General features: G+C 42.3%; 1 protein-coding gene across 3 annotated transcripts in view; it reads right to left on the bottom strand.

The window, feature by feature from the left end:
* The window catches only part of NR3C2 (nuclear receptor subfamily 3 group C member 2), a 208,972-nt gene that overhangs the window by 69,560 nt on the left and 116,475 nt on the right, over nt 1–22,937 (bottom strand). For 2 of the 3 annotated variants that reach the window (XM_054989700.1, XM_054989699.1), the window contains one exon: nt 19,700–19,851. In XM_054989700.1, coding sequence (XP_054845675.1) covers nt 19,700–19,851 — 152 coding nt within the window. The remainder of the gene's footprint in view (nt 1–19,699; nt 19,852–22,937) is intronic. The other variant, XM_054989701.1, reaches the window with a different exon arrangement.

A 22,937-nucleotide genomic window follows, 5' to 3' on the forward strand; every position in this document is an offset into this window, starting at 1 on the left:
TGGTACATAAACTGGGGCTTCAAGCTTGTACTCCATCACACATGGTGAAGTAAATAGTTTATTTTGTTTTTATTGCAAACAGTTTGCCATTACCATCAAATCAGCAAATTATGGTTGTACTTTCTCGGCAAACCAATATTCCTGACAGTGGTAATGACCTCATTTTGGAATCCTGGTTTACATAGTCTGCCATTTCAGATGCAACAGAAAACAATGGTTTACTTTGAGAGCAGAAGAAATTAATTTCCCCATGATGCATTAGAAGAAGACTGAGGTGGGAGCAAAATTCATGCAAGAGAATCTGAAAACCCTTCAAAGTTTATTCACATAGTGGACAACCATGGTTAGGGGTTACATCTGAACCATGCTGATTAGAGTTACAGCTTTCTAATCCTATTCACTTCAATGAATTTAGAAGGGTGTAATTCTCTTTAGGATTGCAATGTAAATTATTAGAACTCTCAAGTGTGAAGAGATTCAAAACTTTTTCTACATTTCCATAAAATATACTGTGATAAAATGGTGGTAGTATAATAAAGCGTTCTTTACCAGAACTGTAAAAACATTATTAAAACCAACTCTGTAAAGGTTTGTTTGAAAATGCTGCATACTAAATCAAACTGAAAATTAAAAGCAAATGCACTTCATGTACTAAAAGGTTCTTCCACTTTTGTAAGTAGATTATAATGAAGTGAAGTAAGGTATTTTATACAGCAGATTAGTCTGTTCCCACTTATTTACACTCTGAAGCAGTGTGAGGTTTTCAAAATTGGAATGCAGCCAAAACCAGCATTCAAAAACAATTAAAAACTCATGAAGGGATAATTTCTAGTGTATCTTTGCACATCAAACAACACCTAACAGCTAGAAAATGATGGACCAAAAATCAGAAAAGTTCAAGTGTAAATAGATTGCATATAAAAGCAGAAGCAAATTATTTTTCTACAATCTGCAAAGGCATGGTTATGTAATTTAAAATATTGCTATGCAAGTGCACTAAAGTAGTGAAGGTAGGAATGCGCAAAGGAATGGGGGAGGGGCACGGTTTTTTGGTTTGTAATATAATAGTGCAATCCTATGCAGAATTTTTTAAGATCCTTTGCTTAGGACCGCAATGTTGGTGTTTCCCATTCTGACTACCATTATTTTAAGGCACCAGGATTTATCGTAATAGCACAGTATAGAGTTTAAACACAAAGGAACCATATAAATTTGTCGCAACAGCAATGGGCAAAAATTTTAAAAGTGGGTTCCAAAGGTGCACACTTTGTATATTATTGTATGCTTATGGAAGGGATATTATCTTAATCCGCTCCCCAAATCCCACCACTGAAGCATTATTCTTTTCCTGAGAACAAATCATTGTGTATTAAAAGGTAAACACAATTCTTATAGGGTGTATTGTCGAAGGCTTTCACGGCCGGAGAACGATGGTTGTTGTGGGTTTTCCGGGCTGTATTGCCGTGGTCTTGGCATTGTAGTTCCTGATGTTTCGCCAGCAGCTGAGAGATCTCTGTCTTTTGGTGCTACACCTCTGAAGATGCCAGCCACAGCTGCTGGCGAAACATCAGGAACTACAATGCCAAGACCACGGCAATACAGCCCGGAAAACCCACAACAACCATCTTATAGGGTGTGTTTTTTCAGTTTAAAAGCCATTGTGCTATATAGACATTCCCAGTACAATGAATGGCTTCCTGTTGGTGGTGGAGAGTGCTATCAAGTCACAGCAGATTTATGGCGACTTTCCCCTCCCCCGGTGGGGTTTTCATGGCAAGATACTAACAGAGGTGGTTTGCCATTGCCTGTCTCTGCAACCCTCATCTTCATTGGAGGTCTCCCATCCAACTACTAGACAAGGCTGAGATCTGACGAGATTGGGCTTGCCTAGGATATCCAGGTGAATAATGGATTCCTAATGTATGACAAAAGAAATCTGGCATCATCAGTATCAGGTAATCAAGACCCTGGCATGTATATTTCATGCAGTTTTTGTCTCAGATAACTGACCTCCATTGTTAATTGTTTTCCTTCTTTACGTTAAATAATATATATGGTCAAGTCTCATATGAAACATGCAATCATAAGCCTAATGGGTTCCTCTTCCCTCCATTATAACATTCCAAACTATTATAAACTTTCCAGGATATGCTCATTGTAACTGACACAAATAATGAAATGAAATTTAAAGTATCTTTCCTAAAATCTATTATTGGGATGTAGCCAGCCAACCATGAACTTTGCAGAGCAGAACTTTAAATACCTCCTGAAATTAAATTTGTAGGAATCAGTGGACCGTGTGGCTAATAAATATTTTAAATAACTAAATAAAATTAAATAAGCAAAAGGATAAAATAAAATCTAATTCAAAATACTGCTACTTTATAAAAGTCCTTTATTGTGAAAAACATTTCCTTCACAGAAGATCCAAACTTGGATTCAACTTCATACAATGAGCTTTCTAGTTTCAGATTGAAGACTAAGAAAGTTCTCAGGAACTTAAAAATACATATTGTTCCTGTTGATCGCCTGTATAATAACAGTGCTGCCAAATCTATTTTTTTTAAAAAACTCCCACAATGTTTTTTGATTCCCTTAATACTGGAAAAATCTCAACATTTTCATGGTAGTTAAACAAAAGATTGACAATTATCTTGGAGCCTTTAATACAAACACCGTTAAGTCTCCTGTTCTTAGACTAATTTGTGGGTCCTGATGTTTGATTGACAATATTCTTTTTTTAATTTAACATTTACTGAAAATTTTTAGAGGAACTGAGATAAGGCAACTTGAGACTTTGTAATAGCACATCATGATTTGCTCAGGAACTGAAAATGTTAAAAAGGACAAAAATAACTGGATCACATTAAAATGTGTTTTCTATTAGGAAGCTACTCTGACAAATTAGAGCTGCAGCTATTTAATCTTGAGATATTTTCTGCTGAATATTCTTCCCAGTACCTGTGGTGGCTCTAAATTTAGCTATAGCGCAATCCTAACAGGTTACAAACTTAAGTCCATTGATTTGTTTTTGTTTTGTTTTTATGTTTATGACTGCAAGAAGAGTTAGATAGTAATAAAGATGACATTTAAAAATTAACTATACACAGGATAAACAGTGAAAAGAAGATAACGTTTGTTTGTTGCAGAGAAAAAAAATCAAGAATAAAAGTTGCATAATTCCGAGCTAATGATTAAGGCAATGTGTGAAAGATCCTTTCTTTGGCCTATCAAGAGACTGATGACCTCTATTTTCACCATTGCTAGGAAGTGGGTAGTTAACCTTCATAATGAGTATAATGATTAATACCTACTATGTAAACACAGTGGGGCACAAGGCCAAACTCAGACTTCTGACACTTCTAAATGTGCATTAATTAACTTATAATATATGTAACCAAATGATTAACCCCAATGTCATCTGCCAGACATATTTGTGTCTGAGTGCAAGCATCATTAAGGGGCAATAGCATTCCAAACTTTGGGAGGGATTGTTCTCAGTGCCTAGGGTTGCCAGCTCCAAGTTGGGAAATTCCTGGAGATCTGGGGGGTGAAACCTGGAGAAACCTGGAGAAAGTTGGGTTTGGGGAGAGAAAGGACCTTGGCATGGCATAATTCCATACAGTCCACCACCCAAAGTAGCCATTTTCTCCAGGTGAATTGATCTCTGTGGCCTGGAGACCAGTTGTAAATCCGGGAGATCTCCAGCCACTACCTGGAGGCTGGCAACCCTATCAGTGCCTTTAATAACTGTTTAACAGGCACAATTTCAACAACTGAATACTCTCCTAAAGCGAAAATGCAATCAGTGGGAGAGCTTAATTTTCTAAATTTCTCTACAACTCTGTAGTGAGCCCTCAGGTTTGCATAAAAATCTGAAAAGTGAGGTGGGGGGTGACACAGCTTTACAAATCCCCAAACTTAAAATTAGATCTCATGCTGGCACATCACGAGATCATCTGCCACCTGGTGAGTTGTCTACCAACTACAGGATGCATTTGAGGAAGGGAAAGAGGGCAGTAACACCAGTGGTGTTAGAGCTGGGAGGGAGGCTGTGGATAGCCCAGTGCTCAGCATCCCCCAAAATAATGGGCACTGCTAGGGGGAGAGGGTAGTGGCTAGAGGAGGAGGGCACTGAATGCTAATCCTGTTTGGGATAGGAGGGAGGCTGTGGCTGGTCATGGGATCCACACCAGCCCCAGTATGGTTGGCAGTCAGTGTCTGCCTCTTCTGGCAGCCAGTTTGGTGTAGTGGTTAACAGCGTGGGATTCTAAACTGGAGAACCAGGTTTGATTCCTCACTCCTCCACTTGAAGCCAGCTGGGTGATCTTGGGTCAGTCACAGCTTCTACGAGCTCCCTCAGCCCTACCCACCTCACAGGGTGTTTGTCGTAGGAATAATAAACCACTCTGAGTAGGCATTAAGTTGTACTGAAGGGCGGTATATAAATCTAATGTTATTATTATCCCTTCTGATGGTGAAGAAGAGGAGGAGGTGTCAAGGAGGTAAATTGAGGAAAGAAGGGGAAGCAGGAAGGCAAGGAGGATGTGAGAATTACAGTGCAATCCTATGGAGAGTTACTCCAGTCTAAGGCCATTGACTTCAATGGGCTTAGACCGGTGTAACTCTGCATAGGATTGCACTGTTAGTGTTGAAGGTAAAGGGAAGAAAAGATGGTGTGGAAAGAAAGAGATGGAGGCGGCGGCAGAGGAAGGAGGCAGTGGTGAAAGGTGGCAGGGATATTCTCACAAGCGGAGCAAAAAGTAGGGCTCACTGAAGAAATTTCCCCAGGTCTTGCGTTACCAGAAATACATGAAACTGAAACAGTTTTTTTAAATAAACAGTGAACATGTGATTAAAACACTATTACTGTAAAACCCTACAGTAGACAATATGGCCAGGATTAAAAGAGGTACCCTAAAGCTATGAAAAGCTTTGGTTGGAAAATTGAGAAAGAAGAATCTGAGGCTGTGTTGTACTTTGTGCTGTTTTGCATGAGCAATATGATTCTTAGACCACCCCCAGCTACTCTCCAAGACCAAATACCCAAAGATGCATTCTGCAACACTTGAAATAATTTTTCTGATACTAAATCCTAAGAACATTGTTTATCTTCACTAATGTTCTTATATTTAAATCTTGGTCCCAAAGTATTTGTTGAGATTGGAATTGTTTGAAATGCCACCATCTTTAGACATTGCTTTTAAAAGTATTTCACATATCATTCTGAAATAGCTAGAGGCATTTTTTTCAATTTTGCCCAGCATTTCTAATCTTCTCATTTCAGGCTTATGGAAAGAAACCCATAAAAATTGAACCACTGAATGTCTAATTCAGGGGTCCCCAACATGGTGCCCATGGGCAACACTGAGCCTGCCATCACCTTTCCTGATGCCCACCAAGTCTTTTTAAAAAATGGGTGGGGCCAGTTTGGCTTTTGCCAAACATGGCTTCTGATTGGCCATTGCAGATTTGATTGGCTGTGCAGGTTTTTTAAAACACTGCTTTGGCAGTAGCTGCTTCAACAGAACAAGAATCTTCATGGTGCAGTAGCAGCCATTTTGTGACTGGCTTCACCTCCTACCGCAGCCATTTTGCGGTAGATATTTTGTGGCTGTGCCCACCACACAATGTCAGAATACCACATGTGCCCACGGGCTCAGAAAGATTGGGGAACTGATGTGGTTTAAGTTTGCCTAAAACTGAGATTTACCATTGTGAAAGAATAAATGTGACCAAGAAATAAAAGGGGACACTAGAATGTCTTCTGATTGAATTCTGCATAGTACTTTTTGGGATGAAAACATGTGTACTTGTTATCAGTGTAAAGAAGTAAAACTCTCAAATGGTTTCTGGTTGCACTACAAACTGAGGAGCATGCAGGCACTTACAAACTGACCCTTTGGGGAAATAACAAATACCTTCTGCAGTATCCAAAGCCTGTAAAGTTTCTGCAAGTGATTCTACAGAAACCAGTTTTCTTCACTGCTGGTCTATTCTGTTTTATGATAGCATGAGTAAGATTATTACGTTCTGACAGTGTTGGCTTTCATTAGTACTTGATTTTACGTGCTAGTGCATACTAAACAATGAGCACAGTTATTAATTTCTCCCAGTAGTATATCATTATAATGACACAATATCAGAGCAAATAAGCACCTATCACTTTCACAATTTCAACAACCATTGTCACGCATAGCATTTGCATGCATTACAAGGCACATAGGCTAACAGAAGTTTCTTTTATTTCTGATCCATGTGGCGGAGAATAAATGATTGAGTACTTGACTCCATGTATCAAATTAAATTCAGGGGAAGCATGAGATATGTAGACACTAGGCTCATCGAAAACTGGTTCTCTTTTTGTTTGCAGCATTTTCAGATTTGTAGACAAAGGTTTCAGTGATCCCAAAATACAATGGTGTTCTTTCCCTTTAATCCTAATTCAATTCTTTACAGAGTTATTCGAAGTGGGGAAAAGCTTTGAAGAAAGCCCCGAAATCCTCAGATTTCTAATTCGCTTCAGTTTGCTCTGGAAAGATTCGGAACATACTGAAGTGACAAGGGAGGGGGAGGCAGAGGCCCACTACCACCCTTAAACTCCCACCTCCACATTTAAACTCCATACCCCACCCACCTGGTCAGGCTGGAGTGGCCCAACACCGCGCTGGCCAACTGGCCGGTGGGGAAGGCCTTCCCTGCCGCTGCCGCCATGCAGCTGCAGCTGGCGCAGCTGGCTGGCAGAGAGGGCCTTCCCTGCTGCCGCAGCCATCGCACCTTGCTGGTAGAGAGGGCTGCTGCCGCCACCGCCACTGGAGGCCAGCAGGCAGGAGGGAAGCTGCCTCTCCAGCACGGTGCCAGCAGTAAGGGGTGGTGGGGAGAAGTGGGGGTGGGGTGGTGGAGTAAGGGTGGGAAACTGGTAAGTTTAAAGGGCCCTGCTGCTTGCAAAAGGGCCCTTTAAACTTAATCCCTGGAGGCCCCGAAGCTTCCCAAAGCATTACAAATGTTTCGGAAAGCTTTGCTTTGGGATTTCCAAATCAGGCCTGATTTGGGTATTTTACCCTAATTGGATACCCGAAGCGCACACCCCTATTACTCAGTATAAATCCATTGCCTTCCATGAGCTTAGACTTCACTAACATTGCATAGGATTGCACTATAAACTGCAAGTATCCTTCCTCAACAAATAACTCTATAGTTAGCATATTTATATATGTCTTCCACAGACTACTCACAGCGACCTAAAACTAAAACATTTGAAACCGTAAAAGGACTAGGGGAGGGACCCTACATCATTTTTTACAATTAGATTAAAAGGTAGATGTCCTAGACTTCCCTATCCAGTTCTACAAACATTTTTGTTAATCATCCACATGAACAGCTAAGATATTAATCAATACATCATGGCTGATTGGTAAGAAAGTAATTGAAGATCCAGCTTTACATCTATAGTAGTTTGCATCTTCTCTTTGCATTTTATAAAAAAAAAAGGTGCCATACAAAAATACTGTCTTAAGAAATAGCAGGAAATCTTAGACAAAAAAATCTGAGAAACTATTTTCTCCAGAACATTAAAAAAAATGAAAGTTTTGAAATTTTCCTGCTACAGAAGCATCAATTTTAACCTCCTTTTTCCCTGTCACTAGCAATTCTATTAGTAAGTACTCATGGCTCCGAATCTGTTAAAACTGTAATTCACTTCTCACTCATTTTAAAACCAAGGGATTGTGTTTGTTAGGGGCTTTTTTTCCTGAAGCACAACAGCAGACTAAGCCTTTTCATTCTAACACCTTGCCTAGGCTTTCAATTCCATTGTGCTGTTTGCTATGCAGTTCACACAAGTCCATAGCAACAACCAAATAGTTCATTACCAACAACCTGTAAATAATCTGTTGTAAAATGCATTGCCTTTAATTAATATATCTCAGCTTTATTTAAATGCATGCTCTCAACCTGCTTCCTGTAGAACAAGTATTGCAATTTTATTATAATTATTATTTACATAGCACTATCAACCTACATAACACTTTACAGAGTGACATAAGCAAAAAATAGAGACACTTGTTCCGATGAGCTTAGTCTCATTTTTGACAGAGGGAATAATATGAAGAGTCAATGGATGAATGTGAGCAATCTTGACTCTCCACCCCCACTGCATCCGCAGAACAATCACTGACCGTGGCAGCATTCTTATTTTGTGACTGAAGAAAAATAGAGTTGCACTTACCATAACTGTTGTTCATTGAAGGCAGACATGGGACTGCACATGCGCAGGTCTGCTGATTGGCAAGGTTCTTTAAAGCTAAAGTCCGCTAGGGGGCGCACGTCTCCACAGTGTGCCTGCACAGCTTTTCCTGCCATGCATGCCACCAGGAGGTGGCACCCCCTTACCCTCAATTCTCCTGAGTCGCCAGCCCAAGGTAAGTAATCAACAGGCACAGTGGGACAGGAGGGAGGGTATGTGTGCCTGCACAGAAGACAGCAATGAACAACAGTTACGGTAAGTGCAACTCTGTTTTCATTGTCCGTCTTCTTGTGCAGTCCCACATGGGACACTTCCAAGCTTCTTACCCTGGAGGTGGGCATACTCTTTATTGGAAGAGTGAAGGGAATACAGCTTGTCCTACTGCTGATTCTTTTCTCTCTGTCACATCCAGGGCATAGTGCTTCATGAATGTATCCAAAGAGGACCAAGTCACTGCATTACAGATGTCACGGATGGGAACTCCTCTCAACCAGGCTGCTGACGATGCCTGGGATCTCGTTGAATATGCCTTCACCTCTAAGGGACAAGGTAAGTGTGCTGTTGTGTAGCATGTTTTGATGGCTAGTTTAACCCATCTTGCTATGGGTTGTGCTATGGCTGCTTTTCCTTTCCAAGGCCAGCATAGTAGACGAAGAGGTTTTTTTTTTCTGAAGGATATCGTGCGATCTAAGTAAAATAAAATTGCTCCACATACATTGAGCGTGTGCAAGGCTCTCTCTGAGTTTGTAGTAGGTGTGGGGAAAAACACCAGAAGTACTATATCCTGAGATAAATTAAACTGACTCACGATCTTTGGTCTAAATTTAGTACAAGGTCTTAGTACTACTTACCCTGATGTATCTTAAGAAAAGGAGAGTCCGACTTGAGGGCTCACTAACTCACTCACCCATCTTGTGGACGTAATGGCCACCAGGAAAGATACTTTTAACAAGTATTTCAAGGTACATTTAGCCATAGGTTCGGATGGAGGTACCGTAAGTCTGCCTAGTACCAGCTGTAGAGACCATTATGGTATAATTTCCTTGACAGGTGGAAACAGATTTTGCAAACTTCTAAGGAAAGACTTAGAGATGTGATTTGAAAAGACTGTTTTCCCATCAATTCTAGAGTGAAAGGCTGATATGGCAGCTAAATAAACCTTAATGGAAGAGTTCCAAAGTCCTTCGTCCTTTAGGATTAGCAAACATTCTAATATCTGTGATAATGGACAATAAATGGGTCTAACCCTTTTTGTTTAGCCTATGTGCTAAATCTGTTCCACTTAAAACCATAGGATTTCCTGAAGGGCTCTTTACCATCTTGTTGTCCATTCCCAGATAAGTATTGCTTCTTCACAAAGTATTCTGGATGTGGTGCCTCCCTGCTTGTTTAAATAAAACATAGCAGTACAGTTGTTGATCAGCACCTGTACTCTTTTTTGTTTCACGATATCTGCGAAAGTGATAAGGGCATAATGAACAGCTCTTAATTTGAGAACGTTAATATCTTGCTCCTGTTCATGTCTAAGCCATTTCCAGTGAGTATTAAGTGAACCACAGCGGGGGGCCCCAACCAGATGTAGAAGCATCCATGGGTATAGTCACTTCTACCTGTGGTGACCCAAATTCTATTCCTGCCAATAGATGGTTGCCCTTACTCCACCATTCCAATGACTTAAGCACTGCCCTAGGGATAGTATTTCTCTTATCCTGGTGTTGGGAATCAAAGTCATATACAGATAAGAACCATAATTGCAATCTGTGCATATGTAATCTAGCCATAGGTGCCACTGCTGAAGTGGCGGCCATAAGTCCCAGTAGGGTCTGAGTAGTCTATGCCGACTGGATCCTGCAATGGGTGATCTGTCTTACCAGAGTTTTAAATCTGTTCGCCCTTTCTGGAGGTAGGAAGCCTTTATTAGCAACACTGTCTAACGGCTTCTATGAACTGTGCCCTTCGAGAGGGTATAAATGCAGATTTTTAAAAGTTAACAATCAAGCCTAACTCTTTGCAGGTGTTAATCACGAGCTTTACGTGCTGTTCTAGAGTGTTAATTGATGGGGCTGAGATCAACCAATCATCTAAAACAGGGGTAAATTGAACATCTTTGTTTTTTCAAGTAGGCTACTACTACACCCATGCATTTTTGCAAAGACCTTAGAGGCCATGGAAAGGACAAAAGGTAACACTAGCATTGGAAAATTTTACCATTACAAATGAACCTCAAAAATTTTGTGTTGGATGGATAGCAATATAAAAGTACGCATCTTTTAAGTCCAGGACTGTGAACCAGGTATTAGAGGGAAGTAATTGTAACACCATATTGATTGTTACCATTGTGAACTTTTGAGTGTGTATGAACCTGTTTAGATCCAAGGTCTAATATGGGTCTGACACCCTTGTCCTTTTTGTCCACAAGCAACATTCTGGAGTAGAAAACCCATTGGGACTCACATATGGGAACTGCCTATATGACCCCTTAGCTTTGAAATTCTATCAGCTCTACTTGTAATTTGCCAGAGGAAACGTTTTGAGAAAAATCACGAAGACTCTGAACAGGGTAACTGGAAAACTCAACTTTATATCCAACTTTGACAATTTTTAATACCCATACATCAGAGGTGATTTCCACCCAGGTTGCATAATATTTGGCTAGCCTGTTTCCAAACACAACTAGCTGTTCTACGCCTAGTCAGAACTGCTTCTGTTGGCCCTGAGGCTCTTTACTCAGCGAAGCATTTTGCATTTGATGAGGCCAGTTATTTTATCGTCTGCACTGCTATTGCCCCTGTTGAGGTTGGGATTATCTGTATGGAGAGTAGTGAGGATACGGTTAGCAACGGTATTGCTTACCCTTGTAAGGTGGTTGAGAACGGTGTTGTTTGGGGGGGAAGCACCCTGTACGAGCGGGCCGTCTATCTTTTTTCTTCTGTGAGAGAGAGTCATCCATTTTGGAAGAGAATAGTGTTTGCCCCTCAAATGGTAAATGTGCTGTCTTGGCCCTCGTCTCAAGTGGTAACACAGTGGTTCATAACCAAGAGTGTCTTCTTAGTACTATGGAAGACACCAGGGACCAGGCAGATGAGTTGACTGAATTCTGCTCTGCATTAATTTGCTGTTTGGACAGCTTTAGGACTTCTTCTACTATCATCTTAGCTAGCACCTTTTGGTCTTCGGACAGCTTCTCAACAAAGATGGACATACGGTTCCATAAGAAAACCTGGTAGGCCCCCATGATCACAGTATAGTTTGCAATCTTAATGTTTAGGGCTGATGAAGAGCAGATCTTTCTGCTGAGGGTGTCCAGTTTTCTGCTTTCTTTATCATACGATGCCGAATGGGATTCCCGTCGTTGTTGTGTCTGCATTTCTTCAGTCACCAAAGAAGACCTGGTCACTACCATTGTCAGGTCTACCTTTTTTCATCTCTGATAGGCCAGGCAACTGGCACCCTATCTCTCGCCCTGAGACCTGGCTACAGTAATCCATGCAACAGTCACCTCCAGGCAAGACTACTGCAACTCACTCTACACTGGGCTGCCCTTGGGCCTGACCCAGAAGTTACAGCTGGTCCAGAACGCAGCAGTACATGTTCTTACAGGAACGCCTATTCAAGCTCACATCCGTCCTGTGTTGTGCCAGCTGCACTGGCTTCCAGTGGAGTTCTGGATCCAGTTCAAGGTGTTAACCTTGGTGTTTAAAGCCCTTTATGGACTGCAGACCACCTCTCCCATTACATCCCTTGCAGGGCATTGCTCTCAGTGGATAAACGACTCCCAGTGGTCCCCAGCCTGAGGGACATCCGTCTGGCCTCAACCAGGGCCAGTGCCTTTTCAGTCCTGGCCACAGCCTGATGGAACGCTCTCTCACTGGAGATCTGGGTCCTGTAGGCCCTATTACAGTTCCGCAGGGCCTATAAAACAGAGATGTTCCACCGGGCCTTTGGCTAAGGACCAGCGGGTGCCCTCCCCTATTCCATCTAAGATTACAACCTCTTCTGTGATTGCCCTCGGCCATGTGCTCTGCCCACCTGCCTATGCAGGTTTTTGATTATTTATCTAAAATAGCCTATGTATAATGGATTATTTTAGTGATAGTTTTAAGATTGTTATTGATTTTATATCTGGTGACTAATTTATTGTATTTTATGATGATTAGAGCTGCCCTGAGCCCATTCATGGGGAGGGCGGGATATAAATCAAATCAAATAAATAAATAAATGATGGTGATTGAATAGAAACAAACAGATATCCTCCCTTGTTTTGTATAGCCCTTCAGACTTCTTGGTTGTGGCAAGGGTTGATGCTGGTTTCTCACAAACCAAACTGATGAGTTCCACAAAGCCCTCAATAACCAGGAAGGCAATATTGGCTGTGTTCCCCTGAGTACAAGTATTGTAGGACCTTGTCTTTCAGTTTCAAGTCCACCGCAGAAATTTCAATGTCAAGGGACTGAGTCATCCTGACCATTTGCTCTATATATAGGCAGCCGTTATCTGTTGGGGAGACTTGACCCATTTCTATTACCACTTCATCTGGCGAGGGGTCAGATACGGGGCTAAGGCCAGTGTTCCCGCTAATGTGAGCATGTGAGCAATCGCTCACAGATTCTGACTCCTCTGCTCACAGCTTCTCAGCTGTAGCTCACAGATTCTAACTCTCAGGTGGCCCCGCCCTCCCACTCAGCCAGCATCTGCAGGTGGGCCCTATAGAGATGGCGCAGGGATGGAGCCTCATCCCACTTCTCACTTCCTGGCTGTAGCTGGTTTGGCCCACAGGGTAGTGCCAGAGAGCACCTCCAGCCACTAGCTGGGGAACAGAGCAGAGCTGAGTGATCGGGTCTGGCCTGACCTACGCAGCCTGAAATCGCTAGGATCCCCTCAGCCCCAGACAGCAGAGGAGAGGAGGTAGCACCTCAGCCGCCACCATGGTGAAGGCATCATTTAACTTGGCCTTGGTGCAGAAGGAGGCTGAAGAAGCAAGCATTGACTCACAAAAGCTCATCTTGAAATAAATGTGCTAGTCTTTAAGGTGCCATTGTGTGTCTGCTTTATTTTGTAGCAACACACTAATACAACTACCCCTTTGTAATCAGCATGGACATAGCCATTTTTATACAGAAGTATACTCTGATTTTTGTGGCCCTTTCACCTAATGGCTTTTATTGTGAAATTGTTTTGATTGTAATCAAAACAATTAGATTGTAATTTTTTAAAAAAGGAGGTGCATTCAAAACTTTAAGTTGTTGTTTTGGCTCACGAAGTAGATTTTTAGCTCACAGCACTGCAAAGCTTAGAGGAAACATTGGCTAAGGCTCCTTTCCCTGCCATGAACAGAAGGTTGGTAAGACAGGGATGTATGTGGGATCTCATATTGTATCTCAGATCCTCTTGGCTGGTCAAAACTTCTAAGAGTCGACATTATACACTGGCTCATATAGGGTTCCCCTAGTTCAAGCCCATATTTTGACTGGGGATCATGTTGCCAATCATGACACACATGTGAGCAGCATGGCTGCTTGTCGTTATAGCTTCTGGACCAAAGCTACTCCGTGGGAATTCCCTCTTCAATTTCTCCTTCCTCAGCCGAGGAGTGGTAGGAGGGAGACCTGGAGGGGAAAGATGGAGTATACGGTCTATCGGGATGCTCTCTACTTGCTCTCATTGTCTCTCTTTGTGTTTTGTCTTGTTTTTAGACTTCTTCTTTGGGGGTTCTAAGAAGTCTGAGGTTCCCTTGCTCACATCCTCTGGTGTCGCCCTTGAGTGGCTCATGGATCTCAGATCCGTGCCCTTCAGATCTGAGACAACAATTAGATCCGGGCTCTTTGTGTCTGATGGCCAGGTGGTGATCGCCTCAGCACATCTTTTCAGTTTCACTGTCGGAGCCAAGGTCAGTTCTGATCTTGATGGTGAAGTTGAAAGCGGTAGTCGGGTTCAAGGAATCTCTGTGAGACTTTGGGTCTTGAGTAATCAATGCCTTTGTCAGCTCGAGACAGATCTGAAGCCGTCAGAGCCGATTTAGCTGACTGAGTCGACAGATGCCAGATCTGAGTGAGGGATACAGTTCTTGAAGTTAAGGGTTGAGTCAGTTGGTCCCCACTTTCCGTTGAGGGGAACACTATCATGGGTATGTCCAAGGCTTTCATGGCCCTCTCCCAGAGGAGCGCTTTAAGCCTAGTAGCTCTCTCAGCTCAAGCTTTTGGGGTAAATTTATGGCAATGTTCACAAGTCTAAATATTGTGCCCTTCCCCCAGACATTCCAAACAAATGGAGTGTCCATCCCTTTTGGTCAGTTTTGTTGCATACATAGTGCAACATTTAGAGTGCTTTCTCAACCATAATTTCACTTAATTTTCTGTCTGTTTTGTTCCAATAGAAGCAGAACATTGAGAGAACCTTCCTGGCCAGAGGTGAAGAAGGAACTGAGAGTAAGGGGCGCTGCCTCCCAGTGGCAAGCACAGCGGGAAATGCTGTACATGTGTGCTGTAGAAACATGCACCCCCTAGTGGACTTTAGCTTTAAAGAACTTTGCCAATCAATAGACCTGCGCATGCGCAGTCCCATGTGGGACTGCACAAGAAGATGGACAATGGATCAGCAGAATACTGCTTCACAACATTGCCCAAAAGAAAAGTTTAAAATCTAGTGACTAGAAACAGTAAATAGCAGTGTAATGTTATATTGATAACTTGTTAAATTATTTCTGACGTCATTTGTGTCCTCCCATAATTAGAGATTATAATGTTATTTTGCCATTTTGGGAAATATTGGGGTGGAGAAAAGTATTTGAAAAAATACAGATTCTGAATTAGGCAATGTTGAATTCCAAGGGGACACTGACCTTGAGAAAATGAATTAAAGAAACTCCAGTCTCTAATGGAAAATTAGTGGTTCCATCACTGCTGAATGAATAGGAGAGCAGAGGGAAACATAATGTAAAGTCTGCACTAATAAATGATGCAGGCAAAAATAATACATGCCAGAATGCAATAAAACAATGGCAGATCCAATAAGCCTTTTGAAATCCATCTTTTGAGATCGCATACTTTGTTTAAAAAAAAGTGTGCAAATATTTACATTTAAAATTTCCCAGTTATTACATGATCTGAACTTCGTTACAGAATGCATTGCTTACTTCACACATAAGGACTTCATAGACTCAACTGTAAAATGATTTAATGCTATAAATCAGTTCAAACATCATACATAAGCACCATCTCCTTAATAACTAAATCAAATATATACTAACAGTACAATCCTGGCGGGGGTGGGGAGTGGCTTCCAGCTGCTCTGGGTCCATCCTGCAATTTGCTGACTAGAGGTGGATGGGGGGTGTCTCTCATGGGGCTTTCTCATGCTCCGTGGCTTTGCCTCAGCATTCCTCTGTCTGGGGGCAGCATGGCCACAGAGTGCTCTGGTGGGATTAGTGGCTAACAGCTGCTGAACTGGACTGAGACTGAAAAGGCACTTCTGGTGGTGGAACATGTCAGTACTGTCCTTGCAACAGCCAGAGGCATCTTGGCCACCAGTCGGCATTGGGCCTTTTGACGCATCATGGTGGACCAAAGGTCAGCCCTGAGGTATGCCATGCAGATGGAGCTGACCACCATGAAGTGCTGAAATGACTCCTTCAGATCAGCTCAGAAGCAAGTTTGTGCCCTCATAGTTGAGGAAACCCTGTACAAGTGGGCAGTGCAGGAGGGGTTGCCTGGGGCAAAGGCGGTCATACAAGTGGTGATCCTTCCTGTCATTGTGGCTGGCCTTGGCATCAAGGTTCTGACCGGGGCGGACAAGGCATCTGGGGACAAGGCCTGCCCCCCTTTGCAGGCCACTAGCAACCTCATTACTCTCTTGCTCCTCCCTGGCAAGCATGTCACTCCAGAGCCATCAGGTGACATGAGCAGGGGGGCCTCTGAGCAGGGGGCCAAGCCACCGCAGGCCCTGGGTGCAGCCCCCCAGGCTGAGTGGGGAGCCAGACCAATGGAGCTGGCCAATGTACCAGACGATCCTGGTGCTGGAGGATCAGACACAGGAGGTTATTGGGGTGAGGGGGAGGGGAGGCGACACAGGTTCCTGATCTGACCACTTGGTTCTCCCCGAAAGAGCTCTGCACACTGGTGATCTCCACTTAAGTGGTGACCCATCTTGGAGGTATGACCCCATTACGACAAACTGCAGCAGTGGGCACTGCTGTCTTCCAGACTCTGGGCAACAGTGGGTCCTTGGAGCTGGTGTCCACGGGGACCATGTGCTGCAGGCAGATGCCATATTCTCTGAGAGAGGCGGGGCAACACTGGCAGAGGACATGGAGGGGAACCATGGGTGGCTGAGATAGGTGAATCTGGGGGTGGATGCTATGGTGTCCGGACTCGAATGGGATGTGGGGCCATGAGTGCATGGCTAGCCTGGCTGCATTGGCAGCAGCATCCATGGGCCAACTTGGGGATCTGTTGATAGTCACACATGAGAGTCAGGCACACATTTAGGGGCTGCTTGGGCAGCTTGCAGCTGCAGCTTATGCAGCCACAGGTTCCTCTTCCTCATTGCCTACAGGGCTGGCCTGGGGCACATCCCAGGGTCACCCCTGGTGATACAGCCAGGCAATCAGGAGGCCTTCCCACCAGTAAGCACAGCTCATCTCCTGATGAGCCATGGCTCTCTCTTTGTCCTCCAGGGGGGCCACCACCATATCGTCCCACCCCTTCTCGCACAGTGACACGAAAAACAGGAGCAGGAAGTGGTGTCAGCAGGCCATGGGGATCATGGCCTACATACTGGCTGAGCCTTTGCCACTTCTGTACCTCAGCAGCGCAGCAGTTATGTGGATGTGCAGCCACCAGTGGCCCAGTAGGCCTCAGGCTTGTGCTGTAAATATCATTATGTGGACTTTTGAGATCCATTCACCAAGAGTAGTGTAGGCAGAGTCTATGGAAAGCAATAATTAAATAAAATGACTTTCCAGTTACATTTAGTTCAAAATCCTTAAGTTAAAATGAAAAGAAAGCTTTTGCCTCCCCTTTGACCTGCAGAGAGAGACATCTGCATGCACAAATTATACATGGTTTAATTCAGACATGACACCAAAACAAATCATGGTTCAGCTTCAAATGTTCTGCAGCAAAAAACTTGGATTAAAGTTCCTTGTCATTCATTTTCTCAGCACGCAATTTCAGATATTCACTCCACTCCTAGACACTGCTACATTATAGAGATGGAATTAATAGCCATAATGGTGGTTTCTCTGTTCAAATGCCATGCCAAACCATAGCTGGCATACTTCAAACCATCATTTCTTATTTCAGTTTGCTGTCTGATTACAAACAATGCTTTGTCAATTCAACTCTTACACCGAAGAATAATTAAGGCTGCTTAACCATGACTTGGAATATCTGAACCAAGCCATAAAAAGGACAAAATTAGATGCTATGGAAGCCATATAAGCTGCCCTTAAATGCAGCAGCCATGTGTTTCCTCCTTATTTATCACCTAGTTACTCATAGTAAAATAAAATATGTTGTTTAATGTCATAGGTACAAGCACCCTCCCCCCGCCCCCAGTCTACAGCTAATGAGTGAATCCAATATCCTGGACACACACAATGCCATCCTAAGTAGGGTTACACCCTTCTAAGCCCACCAACTTTGATAGACTTGGGGGGGGGTGCAACTCTGCTTAGGATGCACTGTTACAGTACAAGGTTGCTGTTTGCCATGGCAGTCACATGCTGCCTGTAATATTATACTGTAAGTATTCTTGCAAAACAAAACTTTGATTCATTTTTCATTTTTTATAAGAGTTCGCTTGGAGCATTTTTAACAAAGTACGATATAAATATTATAAATAAATAAACAACATTGCTTAGTGCAAACTTTGTAAGATCAACTGCAAACAATTATTAAACAGAACCATTCACTGGAAAAACAGAGGATTACAGGTGTGTGCCCACTCACACGCGTGTGTGGAGGATTATAAAGAGAACAAATAGTAAATCACAACTCAGAAACAGTGGAAACCTTTTTAATCATCCAGGACATTCCACTGCTGACCTAAGAGTGGCAGTCCTGAAACAGAGAAGCTTCAAGGGGAGATTATAATGTGATACTGTTTGAACATAGGGTTCTTATCTCACTACAAATGTTAATTTTCTCCATTTCCTCCCCTGCTCTAATCAAGCTGATTACATTTTTGCATTGTACCTCTGCATCTTGGCTCCCTTTTTTGCAACACCCCTCCCACCTTCTGGCTGGGATATAAGGGCTCGGGGATCTACATTCGTACTTGTATCTAGCAAAGGGAGCTTGACTCTTGGAAGTTTACACCCCAGAAATTTTGTTGGTCTTTAAGGTGCCACTGGACTCAAATCTTGTATTTTTCACTGACGTGCATGAGGGCTCTAATAACCCTATATAAACTTCACCCCCTCCTTCCCACTATACCGCTTTGATGTCTACCAGACATGGTTTTCTCCAGAAAAACCATGTATCACATTTTCGGAGTAGCCACCTTATGTACTACTTCTGATAGCCAGCTCTGTTGAAAACCTATTAAGCTCACTGGAAGTGCCATCACCACATAAAGCTTGCAAACCTGCCCACTCAGTTTTGCCCACTTTTATAAGCATCCAATTTTATAAGCATTTATAAGCATTATGCATAGAGGAGTGGCTTCGACTGCTCTACTTTAGTGGAGGACACAAGATTGCAAAATGTCTGATTGAGATCAAGAACAGAAATGGATATATGGAATGACTAAGTAGTCATGGAAATGGTCTGGATAAAGAGCCTGGAATGCCAAACACGGCCAGGATGTTGACTAGTTTAGAAAAAAAGCAGAGAATATAGAGTACAGATTGTTTTCGGGTGGGGAGACGGAGCTAGAGGTGTATTGTTTAAAGCGGTTGTGTTTCAGATGCCTTGTTCTCTCTCGGTGTTTGAGTAGTTTGTAATCACTAATTTTCAGGCACGAAATCCAGGCATCTTGAATTAAAATTGCACTGCTCTTCAGGCATTCACCTTTTTTTTCAAAAGGAGAGTGAAAATGCTTATAAACCTTGAATGGGTGAGTTCATGGTTATATAACTATTACACATAAATTAGCTTTCAGCTACATATGTTATTATTTATGGATTTCTGAAGCACAGTTGGATGCTTCATCTGCTTGCCTCTACCCAGAATTCCCCTCCAGCTCATGAAAGGTTTGGGCATGTTTATTTGTGGCTACAGAGAATTCTTTACTTTTATGTGTAACAGAAATCAGGATTTAAAATAACTTGGAATTTTGGATGTGACTTCATATTAAAGCTTAAAGGCATACAACATACCATGACCAGGTGTTCTCCACATAAAGCAGGGCCGCATACACCTTTTTAAGTCATGCAGTAATTTTTTCATGCTGAAGGCACTATGAAGCATGCAATGAAAGTACTGTATTTAAAAAGAATATAAAATAAGGACCCACATGAAGATTTACCTTCCACTGCTCTCTTGAAGAATACTTTACAGCTGCCACAAGTAACTACTCCATAATGGCATCCAGATGCTTCATCCCCACACACCAAACACACTTTGGAAGGTCTCGAAGATCCAGATGACACACTTCTTAATGAGGAGCTAAGGAGAACAAAAATTAAAAGATCAGTTTATTGCAAATTATACTGGCCAGAGAACAAACAGAAATTTATGAATTACATGTGTTCAGAAATACCTATGAAATAAAATTAAAACTGGCATTACCATTCTGAGGGGTTATCTGTGTTGGCTGTTCTTGATAGGAGCAATAGCATTTTATATACTAGTTTAAAATAAGCACTAAAACAGAAACATTTAATATACCTATTTGGGGGGGGGGGTCCTACCTGTACACTTTCTTCAGAATTACCATCTATAATGTATTTGTTCTGTTAAAGCAGGCTTTCCATTAGCGATACTTTTGTATATGCTCAAATAACAGTCTTTTATGACAACTAAACATATGTAACATTCTGATAAATGCCAGAAGAAAACTTATTAAAGTTTGTTTAGAATTTTCATCCTACCCTTTAGTATTATTCCTAATGTGAACATTTTAAGTAGAAACTTTATTACATTTCACTGAAATGATTTTATCCCCATCTTCAAACACATACAGTAATTAGAGTCTGTTCTACACAACCTCCCAGATCAACCCATATTTATTCAGAATGAAGGCAGATCGCTATATTTCTAGTGCTGAGAATGATAACCTCAGCCCCCTGCTCACTATCTATGAACACCAGGTATCCCTCCACCAACCTTGTGACTATAGTTTCTTGGCACATACTCTCAAGGGACGGAGATAAGGAGGAATAAGGAGACGATGTACAAAGAAGGTCCTTGTTATCTTCCCTACGTAATGGAACAGGAGAGGTGCCCAGGATGGATGTTTTCAGGCAAATGTCATCACACCTAATCTCCCCCTCACTCATCCTACTGCTACCAGCTATCCCATTGGCTCAGCGTAGCAGGCATTTTTGTTGCCATTCTTCTAACAGAGAAAATCCAACCAGTCTATCCGCAACAGCTAGGAATTACTTAAAACTGTCCTGTCAGCACCACTTAGTTCATACATGTTCACTTGTTTCCAGTTAATTTCCTTGTTTTCCCCTTGTAATTACCTCATTTTCACAAAGGCCCAGAAGCTCCCACTGCTTCAACAGCCATTCCCAGTGTTCACAGCTTATAAAATAAAGGGCTGTTGTCATAGTACTATTTGTGGGTTCTTTGGATTTTGTTCCTCTAAAGGGCATTTTGTGACCAAATGTCTTACTCTGCTCATCATGGGAAGATTCAGAGGCACATCAAAATTTCATACAGAATAGTCAGTGGTTAAATATTGTTTTCTGCAGGTGCAGCCCATACCATGTATTAGCATCTTCCCACCAGCGCTGATTAGTAATTTTACAAAATACAAGTGCAGTAAAGGAACAATTAAATATTATATCCCCCATGTTCAGCACTGGTAAGCATAAAGGATTTCAGTTTCCTACAGATCATTTTGTACACAACTTCACATTCAGTTTTGGTGACCCATATCAACTTAAAAGCAAAGCAGGTTACTCAATGCAAATCAGGCCTAAAATATTTTTTTTAAAACCAGCTTGCCACTACCTACAGGATTCATAGAGCTAAACTAGTCTTTAAATTGCATTTGGAGAATTTCAGGTAGACAATGCAGATGCTGGCATAATAGTATGATCCGCTTCTACTGGCTGACTTTCATGTGCAGTTCTGCAGACATTTACTCAAATATTTGTAACTTATAATCCAGCCATAATATTAGCATTAGCAGACATCATTATTTGAGCAGCTGAAGAAGTTTCAAAGTAGTGAGGGTCCAGGTGGAAAACAGAGTTGCACTTACTGTAAATGTTGTTCATTGACATCTTCTGTGCAGGCACACATGGGACTGCACACATGAAGACCTGCCAATCAGTGAGGTTTTATAGCTAAAATCTGCTAGGGGTGCATGTCTCTCCACCGTGCATGCCACTAGGAGACAGTGCCCCTTTACTCACAGTTTCTTCTGAGTCGCTGGCCCAACAGGTTAGTATTGAAGAGGCACAGCGGAGCAGGAAGGAGGATATGTGTGCCTGCACAGAAGACGTCAATGAACAACAGTTACGGTAAGCGCAACTCTGTTTTCATTGTCTGTCTTCTGTACAGTCCCACCTGGGAGACTCACAAGCTTCTTACCCCGGAGGTGGGTGTGTCTCTTATTGGAAGAGTGAGTGTAGTGCACCCTGTCCAAATGCTGATTCTCTCCTCTCCATCACATCCAGGGCATAGTGCTTTGCAAACGTGTCTGCAGAGGACCAAGTCGCTGCATTACAGATGTCACGTATGGACACTCATCAGTGCTGCAGATGAAGTCTGGGATCTTGTAGAATGTGCCTTCACCTCTAAAGGGCAAGGTAAGTATGCTGTTGTGTAGCATGTTTTAATGGCTAATGTTACCCATCTCGCTATGGATTGGGCTGCAGCTGCCTTCCCTTTTACTAAGGCCAGCATAACAAACAAAAAGCTGTTGGTCTTTTCTAAATGTAGCTGTGTGATCTAAATAGAACAAAATAGCTCTGCACCCATCAAGTGTACGTAGTGCTCTCTCTGAATTAGTTGAAGGTGTTGGTTGAAAATATCAGTAATATTATGTCTTGCGACAAATGGAATTGGTACACTACCGTGGGTCTAAACTTAAGACAAGGTCTCAGAACCACTTTGCTTTGATGTACCTTCAAAAACGGAGGATCGGATCATAGAGTTTTTAGCTCACTCACCCTTCTCGAGGAAGTAATAGCTACAAGAAAGGAACTTTAAGAGGTAAGTATTTCAAAGTGCAGCTTGCCAGAGGTTCAAAACGTGGAAGCATAAGTCTGCCTACCTCTAATTGCAAGAAACATCGAGGAACTATTTCCTTGACTGGTGGAAATAGGTTCTGTAAGCCCTTTAGAAATGATTTCAAGATGCTATGCGAAAAAAACATCTTTCCATCTATTCTAGGATGGAAGGCAGCTAAATAAACTTTAACTGATGAGTTAGAAAGGCCCTCAGAGTGTTAGTAAAAATTCTAATATGTCTGAAAGTTGGGATTCAAAAGGATCTAGTGACTAGATCCTTTTGAATCCCAACTTTCAGACATATTAGACTAGATTCTAGTCCTTTCTATCTGGTCCAAGAGCCAA

This window comes from Eublepharis macularius, chromosome 10 (genome assembly GCF_028583425.1).
Source record: "Eublepharis macularius isolate TG4126 chromosome 10, MPM_Emac_v1.0, whole genome shotgun sequence".
Classification (NCBI taxonomy): Eukaryota; Metazoa; Chordata; class Lepidosauria; order Squamata; family Eublepharidae; genus Eublepharis; species Eublepharis macularius.